Source organism: Girardinichthys multiradiatus, chromosome 12 (genome assembly GCF_021462225.1).
Source record: "Girardinichthys multiradiatus isolate DD_20200921_A chromosome 12, DD_fGirMul_XY1, whole genome shotgun sequence".
Taxonomy (NCBI): Eukaryota; Metazoa; Chordata; class Actinopteri; order Cyprinodontiformes; family Goodeidae; genus Girardinichthys; species Girardinichthys multiradiatus.
In genome coordinates this window covers 51,374,900-51,393,423 of record NC_061805.1, presented here as the reverse complement: position 1 = coordinate 51,393,423, position 18,524 = coordinate 51,374,900, and the positions used below count along the sequence as shown (strand labels likewise).

The window sequence follows — 18,524 nt, the reverse complement described above, 5'->3', positions numbered from 1 at the left end:
AATCCCGTCCTTCTCCCTGTTAGTCTCGATTCATTCATTATCCGGCCTGATATTATTTACGCCTAACAGTTCATTTATTTCAGCCTCGGCCCTTTGGGGGAAGACGTCTCTAATTCTAATCCTAAATTGTCCATTCAAGCTCACATCATTCTCAGCGTTTGTGTCTTCCTTCGGGGTCCAAGAACCAAAGAAATATCAGTAAATAAACTTCCCTAATCTATAAATCATCTAATTTAGCTTGCAGTTCCATTAATGTTTGACTGTTTGTATCTAAAGAGTTACAAATTTTGTTAATTTCTCTGAATAGATCATTTTCATACTGTTTTCCTTCTTCCTAAGTTCTTTGCAGAAATGTATTGAACCCAATCTTATTTTATATTTAAAAAATTCCCATTTATTTATGTCATCTGTAATTGAGTGATCAGCTTCCACATCTTTGCATATTTTTTAATCCTGTTACAGTAATCATCATTGTCTAATAAACTAGCATTAAATTTCCAATAGCCTTCGTTTCTCTTTATCTTTATATTTGGTCCTATTGTTAAGCTTATAAAGCAATGATCAGATAGTGGTGCTTTAGAGATTGCTGATTTTGTGGCATATGTTAAGAGATTATTATTTATTAACCAATCATCCAATCTTGGTCTACACTGTCCATTAGGTTTAATCCATGATATTCAGCGAGCTCTGGGTTCAAAGTTCTCCACACATTAGTTAAATTATTATCTGTCATAAAACTGTTTATCAGACTATTATATTGTTGTTTGCCTGATCTTGGAGGCCACCTATCCAATAATTCAGTTATGTTCCAATCCCCTCCCAAAAGGACATGATCAGTGAGATACCGTGTTTTAATTCAAGAATAATCTGAGATAATTCGTTCAGAAGAGTTCTATTTAAACTCTCATAATTAAAGCCATAAAGATGAACTCATTATGAGGATCAGGTGGTTGGTTTTGGTCACCACTGTTAACCAATGTTCATTTGTGTCTCCTTTGTGTGTTAAAATTTCCCCAGAGAAACTACTAAAACAAATTTTCACAGTTCGTTTTGTCCCATGGCTGAAAAAATCTTGTCGCCCCATTTGTTAGCCCAAAATGTTTCATCTGTAATCGATGAGTTAATCTCTTGGAATAAAAAACAATTCATTTTCTGTAATTTTGAAAACAAAAATAATGCTTTCCTTTTGATAATGTCTTTTAAGCCTCTAACACCGAGTGAACCAAATGAAATTTCCTCACTTTACATAAAAAAGTAACAGAAATAAACCTTTGATTTAAAACTGAAAAAATGGGGTTTAAGAAACGCTATGCAGTAAGTTAGCAATAGAACGCGTAGGGGAAAGCATTACACTTGCAAGTCCTGCAACAAATCCTGCATCTCCATTTTATCTTGCATGAACATTTCCACTCTAATTTGGCACCAATCAATATAGCCAAAGGGACCTCGAAAGTAGGCCACCTTTCCAGCCTTCCTGGCTTGATCAATAAGACGATTTCTCTCCTCCCAGTCCTCTTTGGGTAACATTTCAGCAAACCTGATGCCCCGCTCTTGACAGTAAGCTGACCTTTGTGATTTTCTCCAAATTTCTTCTTTTATAATTCTTTGTTTGAACAGAACAATGATGTTTCTGTGTTTTTTTATCCATCTTGTTTCCTAGCCTGCGCACAACATCCACTTCCTCCTCAAGCCTCCTTCAGATTCAGGAATGATGTGTTTTAAAGTGTCAGTGACTGAAGACCTGATATCTTCATCTTTCTCCTCCTTCAAGCCTTTAAGACACAGACTCCACCTCATTCTATATCTTTCCTGCTCTCTGAGCCTCTTTTTAAGGTCAGCTTTTTGCTCCAAAGATCCGGACCTCTTTGAGCCAGACAGCTTCCAGCTAAATCAACAAAAGGGCCGTATCTGTTCCTGCTGAATGAAATTGTAAATGTGGTTTGTCCCCATTTCGCATTTTAATCATGCAATCCTTAGCTTTTACTGAGTGTTTTGTGTGACATTACATCAGACTTTGCCAAAGCATGGCTTCCACATGTAAACACGTAGCAGGCAGCAAGATGACAGCTGCACGTCTCCCCGATCACAGCCTACAGCCAGTCCAGTGTTTCTGTTTCAGTGATCTAAACATTCTGATATCCAGATAAGTGATATACCTTCCACAGAATAGCCGCCGCATGACTACATGATTTCCCTAATCCGGCAATACAGGAACAGCCGACTGTCTCCACCGCTCCACTTTCCCTGAGCATGACCCATGCTAAGTGTTTAGCTTGACTGATGCTGTGGCTCAGCTCTACAGATGCTTTCAGAAAATAAAGTCGCCTTGTTTCTTGAACATTACGTTATTGATTTTGTTGCTGTGCTGGTAATTATACGCCTCGGTGCTCTTATAATTACGTAATTCCTCACCATCAACGCCTTCACAATAAACAAGGTAATTAATAATGTCAATATAGGTAACTTCAGGCCATAATTTCATGTTGTCTACCCAGTCCGTGAGAAGTGACAAGTGAGGCACCGTTAATGATTTGTTCTCGCCTCTTTATAAAACATCCTTGTAATGTATCCACCTCCAATGCGTTGCCATTTACGCCAGGTAAAGGAAAATGCGGAGTCAAGAAAATTAAATCAACAGCAAGTGTAACCCTGCAACTTTAAACAACAGCGCAAGCGGAAGTAAAAACAAACTGCTTCCGCTATGAATTAGGGGTAATGGTGCCAAGTCAGAAAGGGTGTGGATAGCTCAGCATCCAACACCATCATCCCCTACAGACTGGTGGACAAACTGAGTCACACTGGGCTGCAACACTCCAGCATGTGGATCCACAGCTTCATGTCGGGTCACAACCAGAAGGTCAGAATGGGTCAACATACATCTTCAGGCCTTAGCACCGGCTCTCCACGGGGTTGTGGGTTGAGTCCCCTGCTCTACGCCATCTACACCTATGGCTGCACCCCTGCTCACCACAACAACACCATTGTCAAGTTCACAGATGACACCACAGTGATGGAGTTCATCTCTGGGGGGATGAGTCTGCAAATGGGAAAAGGTGGAGGGCTGACAGCCTGCTGCGCAGAGAACATCTTGCTTCTCAACATCTCCCAGACCAAGGAGATAATAGTGGACTTACAGCAGGGACTCTGTGGAGAGGGTGACTGACTTCTGCTTCCTGGGAGTCCACATTGAGGAGGACCTGACCTGGAGCATGAACACCTCTGAGCTTCTGAAGAAGGCCCAACAGAGGCTGCACTTCCTGAAGGGTCTTAGGAGAAATAACCTCCCACAGAATCTGCTGGTCTCATTTTTTCACTGATCTATTGGGAGCATAAAGACCTACTGCATCTGTGTGTGATCCACCAGCTGTACAGTGGCTCAGAGGAAAGAGCTCCAAGGGGTCATTGATGTGGCCTAAAAGATGAATAGCTGTCCTCTGCCCACACTTGAAGAACTTCACAGTTCCTGCTGGCTCCAAAAAGTCCAGAACTGTCAGGATCTGCCATTTTGGGTTTTTTGATAGTTTACTTTTTTTCTGTCAGGTGTTTTTCTGTTCCTTCTTTACTAGTTTCTCTGATCACTGTTCAGTGATGGTGTTCATGTGTTTTCCCCTTAGATCTGGTCCCTTAGTTTTGTTAGTCAAGTCTTGCTCCCCCTACTGGTTGTTTACCTTCAGATATATTTCTCAGTTCCCTGCAGCTTGTCTTTACACCTGTTCATCATTTCATCTGATTACCTGTTCCCCTTTCTCATTGGTCCACACTGCACTTCCCTCAGTTTAAAAGCTCACTGATTTTCATTGTCATTTGCTGGTTCCTCCCGTTATCGACCCTGTGTCTTTGAGCAACAGTTTCTATCCAGCTGCTCCAGCTAAACTCAACAACAGCCAGAATGTGAAGGAGTAATGGAAACGTGCTTTAGTATAAATGTGGTTTTATTTGATCTTTTTAACAACTGCCTCTATTTTACACAAGTTATTTGTTGCTCATGCTTTGACCAGATTTATTATGTTGTACCTAATATATCAGGATATTCTGATTCCGAACAACAGACTCCCAGTTTTACTGTATTCATGTAACTGACATAAACCGTCAATAGCAGCACAAATAAAGAAATAACACACTGACATACATGTCACTACATCCTCTAAAGACAACTCATTTAGCCAGCAGCAGTACCAAATAAGACTGACCTGCTGAGTCTGACTGCCCACAAACACTCAGGTTTTAGCTGCACACAAAGAGGAAAACTGGTAAACTCTGACTGGATCTCTGTTTTCAATGACTGTAGAATAATCTTCATGTCAGCACTGAATCAGAGGACTTTTGTTTCAGGAAAATGATTTTAAAACAATGTTTTATTGTAGTGAAAAGGGAAGTTTTTAATGTTGAGTTTAAAAAATAAAACGTATTTACATTTAAGGTGTTTTAGATCAGAATCCTGTTCAGTTTGAGCCCTGGAGGTTTTCTGATGAAGGAAGTCTTAGTTTGTGCAGGAATGAGGAAGAACATGTCAGCGTACCACTGCAGGTACTTTCATAAAACATCCTGCAGTTGAACTTGACCAGAGAAGCTGAAACACTACAAAATGACATGGAGAAGATTAGATTTGAAAGCTAAACTTTCCTTTTACATTTTAAAGATACTTTAAAAGTCCAGAGACGTTTTTGGGTGTGTTGAGTTTTTAACTTTAACTTGTTCCTGAGGGCACAGTCAGCAACAGGTGAGTTAAGAAAATCTGGATATTTCAGAGAATATATATACAGTTTATTGTGAACAGGAAGCTGAGGAGATCATGATCTCTTTTATTTTTTAGTTTAATTTTGAAAACAGTCAGATCCAAAGTCACTGCCTGTGTTAAAGGAGCTCTCGGTTATGGGACTGTCACACCTACATAAACAGCTCTAGAATAGCTTGTTGGAGCAACTCTGTTACATTTGTTGTGATTCATTCTTTTAAAAACCTTTCTTTGTCGTTTTTCTGGTTGATGTATTGCTTTTTTTGAAAGATATTTCATTCTGGGTTTGGATGCTGTGCATCTGGAAGGATTTTTGCTTTCTTTACTTTCAGACAGTAATAATGATACATAACCAGAGGTGGGCGTCACATTTACTAGGAACTAACACAACTCCTACATGAATATAATATATGGTTACCCCACTGACCTCTGGCCACTTTAATGATTGAAGAAGCACATTTTAACCAAACATTCCCACCCAGTTCATCACAAAGTGAGACTTCTTGTATATTAACATACCTTTTTGTTCTTATCTGTAACATTTGCAGTGAACATTCAGTTTATCTCATCAGTAGCTTTCAGTGTGCAAATATGCATAGATTACCTACTGTCTTTGGCCTTATTTTGTAAAGATGTTACTTTTACTCTTTTTATTTTATTATTTGAAAATACCAGAATTTGTACCTTATTTTATATTGTTGTATGCCTGATTACATCATTTTGAGGAAAAAAACGTGCATAAATATAGACATTATGTAAATGATTGACAAAGAAAAGCCTCAAAGACAGAAATCATTTTATTAGTCTGATGTAAACATGTTGGATCTCCACACAGTGAGTTTAGTCTCTCTGTCTCTCATGATGTCACTTCCAATCTGAAACTAGGTGCTAAGTTCAGTTACACTTATTTAAAACTACAGGCCTAAACCTCTTTCTTTATGAACCTTATGTTAGCTGAAAAGATCCATGGTTTGATTTTTAGCCATGAAAACTGAAATACAGACATCACTGCACCTGATTCTCTGTTGGTTCATTTTGTAAAAGCTTTAGTTTTTGTGGACTTTGACAAAGATGTGATCAGTTAGCTGAACTGGATTCATGCTGGTCTACACAATCCTGCTCAGTTTGCTTAGTTATTTCTGCAGTTTTTTTAATTCTTAAAATGAGTTATCAAAAGTTGTTGAAGGAGAACCGTGTACTGGAACGAACATCAAGGACTGATACCTTTTACTGAACCTTTTTCTTTTTTCTCTTCCTTAAAGTTCCTGTTAAACTGGTTTTAGTACAAACCAAGATGCGATGTTCCCCTTTAAATATGTGGTCCGACGTCTTTTCGCTGCTGTCTTGTACCACTCACCTAAACTTTGTGGAAGAACAAGTTCAACTGATGATAGAAGCTGATCTCCCTGAGGGCAGCTGCTGCTTTCTGCTTGCAGTCACTCATTAGTCTCTGTGTGTTTGGTAAATGTAACAGACTGAAAACAGAACCTCTAATCAAACTGAACTGGGCTCACAGGTTTGTTTGCAGTTGCTAAGATCTAAATTAGTTTTAGTATTTTTTCCTAGATGTTGAAAGATGCAGGATGATCCTGGTAAACGTTCCTCGGAGTGTTTCTGTCATCTTAAGTCCAAACGAGGCAGTGCTTTAACTTCTTAACTATTTTTGTTACTTTGCCCCTGTGAATGGTGAATAAAATTTCAATTAAAAATTAAGTTTATCTTTTCAGCTTAGACTGCCTGAATGTCATGTATAAGACATGTAATTTACATGCAGATTGTCAACATGTGTACATTTAATTAATATACAGTTATTCACAGCCCTGGCAGATTACGGTTTAAAATAATCTTTTAATTTAACCAACATGTTTCTTCTGGTTGGAAGTAATATTAATGTTTTGGAGCTGCCAGAGTCCAGACTTGGATCAGAGAGAGAATCTGTGGAGGGAGCTAAAGATTAGGGTGATGGCCAGGAAGCCTTCCATGTAACCTCAAAGACATGGAGCTCATCACCAAAGAAAAATCATCAAAATACAAGAAAAACATGAAAAATCTGCTCAGTCATTTATAAGAAGGGTTGATGGCTGGAATACCACAAAAAATGTCCGTTGATTGTTGAGAATGTGATGGAAATTCTTGCAGTAAGCATTTCACAGTGTATAACCTTTTTTACTCCTCAGAATATCTGTGTTAGAGGAAGAAGCTGTAAAAGCCATTATCAGAAGTTTGATGGTTCAGACCCATCTTTAGGACAATGTCAGGAAGGGCAGTTAGGTCTGTTCCTAGATAACCTTGTCACTTTTGAACTTAAGAAGGGTTTGGGTCATAAAACACAGACTCTTTGCAGTTGAGATAACACTGTCATGTTCTGGTATAAATACTGTGTGTAAATGTTGATCGGGGCTCTGCTTCAACTGACTTGCTCGGTGACAGAGTCATTCAAACGCTGAATGCCTTTGAATAAAACTTATAAGACAAAGTCCGGATTTTCTCTTGTTATGAGTCAACTTCTCTCCACTTTGATAAGAAAATTCCACAACAAGAATAATATAAATTATTCTTGATTTGTCATTTTTACATAAAATGTAATTAAAAGCAGATAAATAATTTGTCTTTAAATTGTCACATTATTTTTTTATTTTTCACAGAAGTCTATCTTAATATTTTTAGGGTGGAATAAAAACATTCAAAATCTAAATCGGTCCAGGGTATGAATACGTTTGGGCTTCACTGTATAGAATAAAATATTCGTGATTGTCACGCTGTACAAAATACGTCCTTATCTGTCACTGTGGCCACGTTTCTTAAATGTAACATTTCTCCTGCGTTAGGAACCTGAATTTCAGCTTGGGTGAGTCCAGTGTGACAGAGGCGTCATGGCTGCTGCAGAACCTGGTGAGTTTAGTTAGACCTCATTTCTAAGTATGGATGTATCTTGTTTATGTAGATACATTTATGAGACATGCATAGGTTCAGATGTCTTCAGTCATTAGATGTGATCATGTAGAACAGATATTATTATAAAAGTTCAAGAAAATAGTTATTTGATCTTTTATGTGCCTTTAAATAAAGAGAAATGAAATATGGAAGGTCTACATCTATTGACCTTTAGCTTCTTAAGGTTGTGACTTGTTGAAGGCTTGGAAAGAACGGGAGGATAAAATAAAATTAAATCTTTTTCCTACATTCAGTCAAAGCATAAAAACGCTCTGAAAATAATAATAACTTCTGCTATGGCAGCTCATTTCACTTATCAGTTTATTTACTTCAGGTTCAGAATCAACTTTATTAACCAAGTTTGTTCATAAACAAGAACTTTGACTTTGGATTTTGTTTTTTCTGGAAGAGCGATTCAGAGAATAATTCATACCCCAAAAAAGACCTTGAAATCAAATCTGACCTCCATGAAAGTGTCTCCAGAAAGAAACCTTTGCTTCAGTCTGGAGATGAAAGCGTCACAAGCAGAAAGTTTCTCAGCCTGGATGTTTTTAGAACAAGGAAACCACTATTTCCTGGTCTTCTGGTTTTAGTTTAGTGTTTTCTTGTTTAGGTGCCAACAGCAGTTGGTTAAACTAGTTCTGTTTTAGATTACTCATTTTCTTCTTGGACCTGTTTGGTTTTGCTGCTTCTGGAGTACTTAGATGTTTGCATTTAAGGTGATTTCTTAACTTGATTTTTTAAAATGATTTTGAGTCTTTTTGTCTTTGCAGATTTTCAGTCTGTGAAACGCAGCAACAGCCTTGAACTTATCCCACCTTCCAGTGAGTTTAACTGGACTGACTATGATTTTCTCTGCTGATAAATGATCAACCTGATTAGTCTTAAAATCCTCCCTGAATTCTGACAAAGACTGAAGTCAGACTACCTGTCAAGAAGTTGAATTGCCTCCATACTTATGAAATGAACACTCAGCATTTTAGACATTGTTACTTAGATCCTTCTCTTCTTAATCTTCTTTCTGAAAGCCTGACCAACACAGGCTGAAGGTAGAAACCATCTGGATCAAATAAAGAACAGCTGTGGATAAAATATTACTGGTTACTGAATCTGTTTCATGACTTTTTAACAGTTTTTTTTGTGTTTAATTTCAGTGTCTGAGCTGAGGGTTGTTCTGCTCGGTGGGAGAAGGTCTCAGAGGGCTGCAGTGGGGACCTTCATACTTGGAGACAATGGTTTCAGCAGAACACAAGAACACTTCAAAAAGATCTCTCGTCCTTTGGAGAACAAACAAATAACCGTCATCAACACCCCAGATGTGCTGTTTCCCACAGCAGACAAACTGGCAAAGTTCATCAAAGACTGTGCTGGACTCTCTGATCCTGGACCTCATGTGTTCCTGTTGGTTCTACAGCCTGAAGACTTCACTGAGGCAGACAAAAACTGGATCTACAGAGTCCTTCAAACCTTCAGTGATCAGTCATTTGATCATTCACTGATACTGACTCTGAAGCCCAGAGGAAGAAGTTCAGATCCGATGGAAAAACACAGGAAAGGTTCTCCACTGAAGGACCTAATCAGAAAATGTAAAGACAGACACTTAAAGATGGAGAAGACTGACCTTCCACAGCTGCTGACTCGATTTGATCAAATTGTGAAAGAAAATAATGGAGAACATGTGAGCTATGAAGAGTTTGAAGAAGTACCGACCACTTTACCAGCTGATCATCAGAGGCAGGACCAAAAGAAGAGACCAGGTTCTTCTGTGGCTGCTGTTAGAGACGGTGAGTGACGGAGCAACTCTGAGAAATAAATGAGTGAAAACTTTGGTTGTCTGATTTGGTTTTGTTTTTAACAGATGTTCAGGCTGTTAAGCATACCAGAAAACATCTCCATGACAGTTCAGCATTTTTCTTGTTTTTAATGTAGAAAACTTCTGTATCTTCCTTATCTGAGAGACGTTTGGAGAAGACATGCCTGATTTTCTGACAGATCTAAGATCTAGTTTTGTTTTTAACATATGTTCAGTCTGTGAAGCACAGCAGCAGCTTTGCTCTGGTTCCACCTTCCTGTGAATTCAACTAAACTGAGTTTGATTTGCTGTGGAGAAAAATCAAACATTTAAAAAAGTTCTTACAGAAACACCTCAGATGTTTGAACATCTGGGAGAAGTTATGAAAGTTACTGAACTAAATTCAACTAAAGTTTGTTAAAGTCACAAAAACAACCTTCATACAACTCAGCTAAATCAACTGAGCCTCCATAAAGGACAAAGGGTCGGTGGAGGTGTGGTCATGATGTGGGAGTCATGAGTTTAGATGTTTGTCCAATATGTCTTCTTGTTTGCTCACAATAACTGAAAATGTTTCTCATTCCACGTTTTTCTTTTCTGTTCCAGTTTCTGCATTCAGGATTGTGTTGTTTGGAAAAAGTGATGAAAAAATGACAGAACTTGGTAATTTTATCATAAGAGACACAGTGTTTCATGGCCGACAACCTTCATCACATTGTGTGGCCTCCTGTGGAGAGTGGAGAGGAAAACCTACAACGGTGGTGAAAACCCCTGACATGTTCAGTCTGACGGAGGAGAACATGAGAAGAAAAGTGAAGAACTGTGTGAGTCTCTGTCCTCCTGGACCAAATGTTCTGCTGCTGTTGGTGAAACCTTCAGAATTTACTGAAGACAACAGAGAAACACTGAAGTTCATCCTGAGTTTGTTTGATGGAGATGCCTTCAAACATGCAATGGTCATCATAACACAGAAGGAACACAGCGACACTGTCAATGAACTCCTTAAAGACTGTGGAGGAAAATACTACAACATGTTTGAAGAAGACTATGACCAGTTAATGACGAAGATCAACAACGTTGTTCAGGAAAATGAGATCCCAGCACTAAAGTCTGCTTTGAACCTGGTTCTGTTTGGGAGGAGAGGAGCAGTGAAGACCTCAGCAGCCAAGGTCATTCTAGGTCAGACAGAGCTTCATTCAGCCTCCAACTCATCAGAGTGTGTTAGAAACCAGGGAGAGGTGTGTGGACGTTGGGTTTCTCTGGTGGAGCTGCCTGCCTTGTATGGAGAAGCTCAGCAGAAGGTGATGGAGGAATCATTCAGGTGTATCTCCCTCTGTGATCCTGAGGGTGTCCACGCCTTCATCCTGGTCCTACCTGTGGGTCCCCTCACCGATGAAGACAAGGGAGAGCTACAGACCTTCCAGGACATCTTCAGCTCTCGGGTCAACGACTTCACCATGGTTCTGTTCACTGTGGAGTCAGATCCAGCAGCTCCAGATGTTGTTAACTTTGTGAAGGAGAACGAGGACATCCAGGAGCTCTGTCAGAGCTGTGGAGGAAGATATGATGTTCTCAACATCAAGGACCAGCAGCAGATCCCAGAACTGTTGGAGAAGGTGGAGAAACGCATTTCTGACAGGGAGAATTGGACCGGTTTCACAACGAAAACATTAGCATGTGGCCTAATGGAGGAAAAATCACAGCTACAGACTGAACTGAAGGAGTTTAACTCAAAGACCACAGTTACAGGTAAAAACTTCATGTCCCTGATTTCCTACATAAGATCAGGGAATTCAGCTTCTCCTTTATTTCTGCTGTTAAACATTGTTTTTTCATAAGAAATTAGATGATCCCTACTTTCACTATTATTTTTGCCAACTTATTCTACAGCTTGCAAATTTTTATGACCTCATAATATTTTTTTTTCTTATCTGGGTCTCAGAGAGAAAGTTGGAAGCAGCAGAATGTCCCTAAGTTGTGTTTTTTCCTGCTATGCCTGGATCCTGACATCAGGACGCAGTCTGCCTGTAGGATCTGTAGGATCTGTAGTATCTGTAGGATCTGTAGTATCTGTAGGATCTGTAGGATCTGTAGTATCTGTAGGATCTGTAGGATCTGTAGTATCTGTAGGATCTGTAGTATCTGTAGTATCTGTAGTATCTGTAGGATCTGTAGTATCTGTAGTACCTGTAGGATCTGTGGGATCTTTAGTATCTGTAGTATCTGTAGGATCTGTAGTATCTGAAGGATCTGTAGGATCTGTAGTATCTGAAGGATCTGTAGGATCTGTAGGATCTGTAGTATCTGTAGTATCTGTAGGATCTGTAGGATCTGTAGGATCTGTAGGATCTGTAGGATCTGTAGTATCTGTAGGATCTGTAGGATCTGTAGTATCTGTAGTATCTGTAGGATCTGTAGGATCTGTAGGATCTGTAGGATCTGTAGGATCTGTAGTATCTGTAGGATCTGTAGGATCTGTAGTATCTGTAGTATCTGTAGGATCTGTAGTATCTGTAGTACCTGTAGGATCTGTGGGATCTTTAGTATCTGTAGTATCTGTAGGATCTGTAGTATCTGAAGGATCTGTAGGATCTGTAGTATCTGAAGGATCTGTAGGATCTGTAGGATCTGTAGTATCTGTAGTATCTGTAGTATCTGTAGTATCTGTAGGATCTGTAGGATCTGTAGGATCTGTAGGATCTGTAGTATCTGTAGGATCTGTAGGATCTGTAGGATCTGTAGTATCTGTAGTATCTGTAGTATCTGTAGGATCTGTAGGATCTGTAGGATCTGTAGTATCTGTAGTATCTGTAGTATCTGTAGGATCTGTAGGATCTGTAGGATCTGTAGGATCTGTAGGATCTGTAGTATCTGTAGGATCTGTAGTATCTGTAGTATCTGTAGTATCTGTAGTATCTGTAGGATCTGTAGGATCTGTAGGATCTGTAGGATCTGTAGTATCTGTAGGATCTGTAGGATCTGTAGTATCTGTAGTATCTGTAGTATCTGTAGTATCTGTAGGATCTGTAGGATCTGTAGTATCTGTAGGATCTGTAGTATCTGTAGTATCTGTAGTATCTGTAGTATCTGTAGGATCTGTAGTATCTGTAGGATCTGTAGTATCTGTAGTATCTGTAGTATCTGTAGTATCTGTAGTATCTGTAGTATCTGTAGGATCTGTAGGATCTGTAGGATCTGTAGGATCTGTAGTATCTGTAAGATCTGTAGGATCTGTAGTATCTGTAGGATCTGTAGTATCTGTAGTATCTGTAGTATCTGTAGGATCTGTAGGATCTGTAGTATCTGTAGTATTTGTAGTATCTGTAGGATCTGTAGGATCTGTAGTATCTGTAGTATCTGTAGTATCTGTAGGATCTGTAGTATCTGTAGTATCTGTAGGATCTGTAGTATCTGTAGGATCTGTAGTATCTGTAGGATCTGTAGTATCTGTAGTATCTGTAGTATCTGTAGGATCTGTAGGATCTGTAGGATCTGTAGGATCTGTAGGATCTGTAGTATCTGTAAGATCTGTAGGATCTGTAGTATCTGTAGGATCTGTAGGATCTGTAGTATCTGTAGGATCTGTAGTATCTGTAGTATCTGTAGTATCTGTAGTATCTGTAGGATCTGTAGTATCTGTAGTATTTGTAGTATCTGTAGGATCTGTAGGATCTGTAGTATCTGTAGTATCTGTAGTATCTGTAGGATCTGTAGTATCTGTTGCAACCTGAGAAATCGGAGACGGCAGATAAAACTGATGAAATCTTCAGTTCTTTAAAGTAAAAAATATAATTTCCTTTTTTCAAGGCAGGGGGTTAAAAACAAAGAGCAGTTTGATTTAATCTAAAAACAAACATCTCACTACATCAGGAATAATCACTGTTTTGATTATTTCTTCTGGTTATAAATGGCTAACATTTATTTTTTGCCCTGTTTATTTTTCTGACACAGACACTGAGCCGAGCCCAGAAGCAGACTGTCTCCGGATTGTTCTGATTGGGAAAACTGGCTGTGGGAAGAGCTCATCAGGAAACACCATCCTGGGGAGAAAAGAGTTTAAAGCTCAAGCATCTCAACAGTCGATCACCAAGAACTGTCAAAAAGCCCTCGGCAGCGCTGGAGGTCGTCCCATCATGGTGGTCGACACTCCTGGTCTGTTTGACAACACTCTGTCCTCTGAGCAGGTCGATGAAGAGCTGGTGAAATGCATCAGTCTGCTGGCTCCAGGTCCACATGTCTTCCTGCTGGTGTTAACAATCGGCAGATTCACAGAGGAGGAGAAAAGCACCTTAAGACTAATGAAGAAAGTGTTTGGAAAAAATTCAGAAAATTTCACCTTCATTCTTTTCACTGGAGGAGACAGGCTGGAACATGAGGAGAAGACGATTGAAGAGTACGTTCAGGAGGGATGTAACGAATCCTTTAAGAAGCTGATCGCTGACTGTGGAGGAAGATGTCATTTGTTTAATAACTACGATAGAAAGAACCGCTCACAGGTCCCTGAGCTGATCCAAAAGATCGACACCATGGTGAAGAACAATGGAGGCAGCTGCTTTACCAGCGAGATGCTGCAGGAGGCTGAAGCTGCCATACAGAAACAGGTGAAGAGAATCCTGAAGGAGAAAGAAGAAGAGATTCAAAAACTGAAGGAGGAGCTTGAAAGAAAACACAAGGAAGAAAAAGAAGAAATGAGAAGAAAAATGGAGGAACAGAAAGAAGAAATGGAGAAAGAGAGAAAACAGAGAGCTGAACAACTTAAAGAGATGGAAGAAAACATCAGGAAGGAGCAAGAGCAGAAAGAGAAAGAGCAGCAAATAAGAGAAGAAGAAGAGAGGAAAAGGAAAGAAGATGAAGAACGACAACAACAAAAGTGGGAAAGAGAACGACAAGCTTTAGAGAAACAAATCCAGCTGGAATCAGAAGAAAAGGAGACCATCGACAAAAAACTGGAGGAGATGAGAAGACAGATGGAGGAAAAACGAGACGCCTGGGAGACGGAAAGAAAGGAGTGGTGGGAAAACCGACACCGAGAGGATAAAGAGAGACTAGAAGAACTGAAGAGACTTCAAGAGAAATTTGACCAAGAAAGAGAAAAATATAGAAACCATAATAGAGAATATGATCAAAAGAGAAGGAATCAGGAGAAGGAAAGGAAAGAATTAGAGGAAAAATATCAGAAACAACTGGAGGAAATTAAGAAAAAATATGAAGAAGATGCCAGAAAACAGGCTGAAGAATTTAATGAGTTCAAAGAGAAATACAAGAAGAAATTATCTTCTCTGATGCAAAAGGAAATGACGGCTACGAAGAAAAACCAAAATAAATAAATACAAGAAAAGGTTTGAGAGCAAAGAGGATTTAACAAGTAAGACAGAAAATTACTGAAAGATCAATATGGAAACAAATGATGACAAAACAAATCATAGAAGCAGGTTGTGAAGAAAAAACCACAATGTGAAGCATCCTCCAACTTCCTGTGGATCTTTGATTTCACTAAACAATCTGCTTTTACTTTCTTTAGATCTGGACATTTATTTCTTACCATGATGTGTTTTATTTAAAGCATTACGTTGTTATTATAAATCATTATTCAATTAATAATTCCCCAAAACTACTGCAGGAGCTAATAAGCGAAAAGTCTGGAAATAAGTTCTTATGCAGAGTTTGATGTGTGAAACAGAACCAACAGAACCAACAGAACCAAACATCAAACCATTGAAAACATGTTTAGGTTTGTTTAAAATGATTAAAAGCAATAAGATACAATATAGAGCAATTTCCTCCTAAAGAATAAGAAAATATGTCTAGAATCTAAAACTTCTAGATTCACTCTATTATTGTAAATTATATATACACAATATATTATATTTAGTATATTGTATATTATTGTATTCAGCCTGATCCACTCTTGATTATTATGGGATGATCTGCAGTGAGAAATCTGATCATTTTCCCAGAATGTTTTAAATAATATATGAATATGTTTCTGAGCTAATGTAACATTGGAGTTCTTTCTTTGTTTCCCATCTTCAGTAAAATAGGACAACTTCTTCTTTTGCATCTTTTATTTTGTGGAGGGTGTGTTATGTCTTCTTCTTCTCTTTTCTTTGCTGAGTTGGGGTTTTCAATGGTTTTATTGTTGTTTACTGGTTTAAAACCACTCACTCAAAAATCTAGAGGTGAAATTTTAAGGGACTTGGTTTGGTTCTTGTTACAGTAGTAAAATGTGATGAATTAGGTGATTTTTGAATTTTTTATGTCAAGTTTTCTTTTCTGAATGAATGAAATTCATTTATTTCTACATATATTTTTCCCATTTTTCAAATAAAGAAGCTTTTCTCTAATAAAAATTCAGTTTGTTCATTTGTTTGATCTCACATTTAAACAGAAATTGGGATAAATTAGGTTTTTAAATAAATTTTCATCCTCAGAGATACAGGTTAAGAAATATTTTTTGGCTGAAAAAGAAACTCTAGGAGATCATCTTAAATATTTTGAAAGAGCTGGAAACTGTCTCAGTCTCGCCACTGCATCATAAGATTGTTTGAGCAATAACACGTTTTAATATAATACTTATAAACTGGTAAAAACTAGTAATTTATTCATTGATTTTCTGCATTTCCTCCTTAACATCTCGGGGCTATACCTTTATGTACATATATGTAAGTATTAAATTTATTCTTTAGAAAGTCAATAATATATAAATATGACATTACATATTTTGTCATATTTCATATTTTTCTGAGGTGAAGCAGAATGCTTTAATCATAAAACTGAACAGAACTGGTCTGACACATGGAGCTCAGAAAAAGGACCAGGAATGGAAAGGCAGACAAGCAGGGAGACGAGCAGTATTAATTTTAATAACGAATGATTTTCGTTATATTTTGATGACCCGTTATTTCATGACGAAAACGACACGATGACTTGATCAAAACTACACCATAGGATAAAAACTAAAATGAAATGAATAAACGAATAAAAACGACGCGAAAATGTTGACAGACTCGACATCCAATCAGAACTAATCTAGTTTTGTGGAAGGTAAGGACAAGTTGGGGAGAGATCCAATAAATACTTTTAAGGCTTAAAACTTTCCTTTTTGATAAAGCTTATAGTTAGAGTGGCTTAGGTTATCCTGAACTATCTCTGTAGTTATGCTGCTATAGGCTTAGGCTGCTGGAGGACATAATGACCACTTTCACTCTCTCTGCTACATTCTCATACTACTCTCCAATTTTGCATTATTTGCTGTTATTTCAGCTTTTAACTTTATGTTTTCTCTCTTTTCTCTTCCTAGAAGCTACACCTGGCCTGACCCTGTGTCTACCTGTGACACCTTTCTGGAAAGGGGCATTGTCCAAGCTTCTGCTGGCAACAACTTAATGCTCACCTTCTACAGATGATCCACATGGCCCTGTCTTTCAGTGTTTAACCCTTTCTCTCTCCTAGACATGGCTACTGACTGAGCTTCTACTGTAACTAACTCTATGTGCTCTCTTTCAGACTCTAACCTTGAAAACTGGATCAGAGTTTATCTGTTCTTTCTTTCTAGATGAAACAACTAAAGGAGCTACATCCATTAACATTTACTTTTCCTTCCCATAGAAAGTACTCCTGAATCAGTGCTTCTTTGTTCTCTTTGTGTCTCTGCTCTGTTCTCTCAAACCTCCAGTCGGTCGTGGCAGATGGCCGCTCACACTGAGCCTGGTTCTGGTTCTGCTGGAGGTTTCTTCCTGTTAAAAGGGAGTTTTTCCTCTCCACTGTCGCTACATGCATGCTCAGTATGAGGGATTGCTGCAAAGTCAACACCAGTGACTGTCCACTGTCTCTACATGCTCATCCAGGAGGAGTGAATGCTGCAAGTCACTGACTGGATGCAATCTGCTGGGTTTCCTTAGATAGAAAAACTTTTTATCCAATTTGAATAAATAACTTGAATCTGACTGAACTGTTCAATGGTTAGGATTAATTGGAATGTATGAACCTGACTTTGTGAAGAACCTTGAGACGACATGTGTTGTGAATTGGCGCTATATAAATAAACTGAATTGAATTGAATTAGAATAACATTAACTTAGTGTGAAATTGCCAGATTTTAAACTCTTCTAACTCTAAATGGGTTATTCTGCTGAAACAAATGTTTGGCCTCAGATCAAGCAGAGAGAAAAGGACAGCAACACCATGAATATTACATTATGAGGCAAATCAACAGGAAAACTGGAAGTAAAATTCAATAAATGTGATCCGAAATACTCTAATATGTATCTTTGTCACGTTTATCAAGATGTTTTGTCAGATGATTTCCCTTAAAATCTATCATAGCACAGATCACAGCATGGTCTGATAAAGATTGAATTTTTATTTCTACTGATTTCTGCCACCTTTCTTGGCCTCTGCCAAACACAAAACGTCTCTTGTGTTAAAAAACACAAAATGATTCACTTTAAACAGTTTAACAACATGTTGCTGTGCATAAATTTAAATAGGCAATAAATGTCACTTTAATCATTTTACTAAATTATTTATAACATTTAGTCTGACTTTAAAACATGAGAAGAGGCAGCAGAGGTCAGCTTTTATAAGCTGCAGAACTTTATGGACTCCAGTTATTTTACCAAAGTATCTGAAGGAATAAAGGTGAAATGATCAGAGAATATGTTTAGTAGACATCCTGTAAACCATATACCACTAATTAATATACAACAAAGCCTTGACCCTTTTCTGCGCTCTCAGTGCAAGGGACTTAGAACCTGGTTAACAACTCACATGTACAGTAACAGTGTAATATAGGTGCAATAAAATCCCTGCTTTTATCAGAAATGGGTGTAAAACATTATAGTTATTATAAAGACTGAAGCAGCTCTGAACATGATTTAGTTTTTATCTTAGATGTCTTCACAGCAAACCTTTAAATAGATTATAATAAAGCCAAAAGGTTTCAGGTTTTGTTTCTGTGGAAAATATGACACCATTTTAATAAGTTACCACAGATTTTTATTTTTCTTATCTGACCCAAACAGAACTTTTGTTGCCTGATTTCAGAACAGAAGCCCATCAGAA

At 38.2% G+C, this 18,524-nt stretch overlaps 1 protein-coding gene across 2 annotated transcripts; it reads left to right on the top strand.

Annotated features, from left to right (window-relative positions):
* The first annotated feature begins 4,546 nt into the window (after positions 1-4,546).
* On the top strand, positions 4,547-15,805 carry LOC124878545 (GTPase IMAP family member 8-like). Of its 2 annotated transcripts, XM_047382534.1 has the most exons (6): positions 4,547-4,720; positions 7,564-7,627; positions 8,443-8,493; positions 8,824-9,453; positions 10,068-11,210; positions 13,413-15,805. In XM_047382534.1, the coding sequence occupies exons 2-6, from the start codon at positions 7,609-7,611 to the stop codon at positions 14,786-14,788; spliced, it is 3,219 nt and encodes a 1,072-aa protein (XP_047238490.1). In that variant the 5' UTR covers positions 4,547-4,720; positions 7,564-7,608; the 3' UTR covers positions 14,789-15,805. The 2 variants fall into 2 exon arrangements, with proteins under 2 accessions (XP_047238490.1, XP_047238491.1); XM_047382535.1 differs by lacking the exon at positions 8,443-8,493.
* The last annotated feature ends 2,719 nt before the right edge of the window (positions 15,806-18,524 follow it).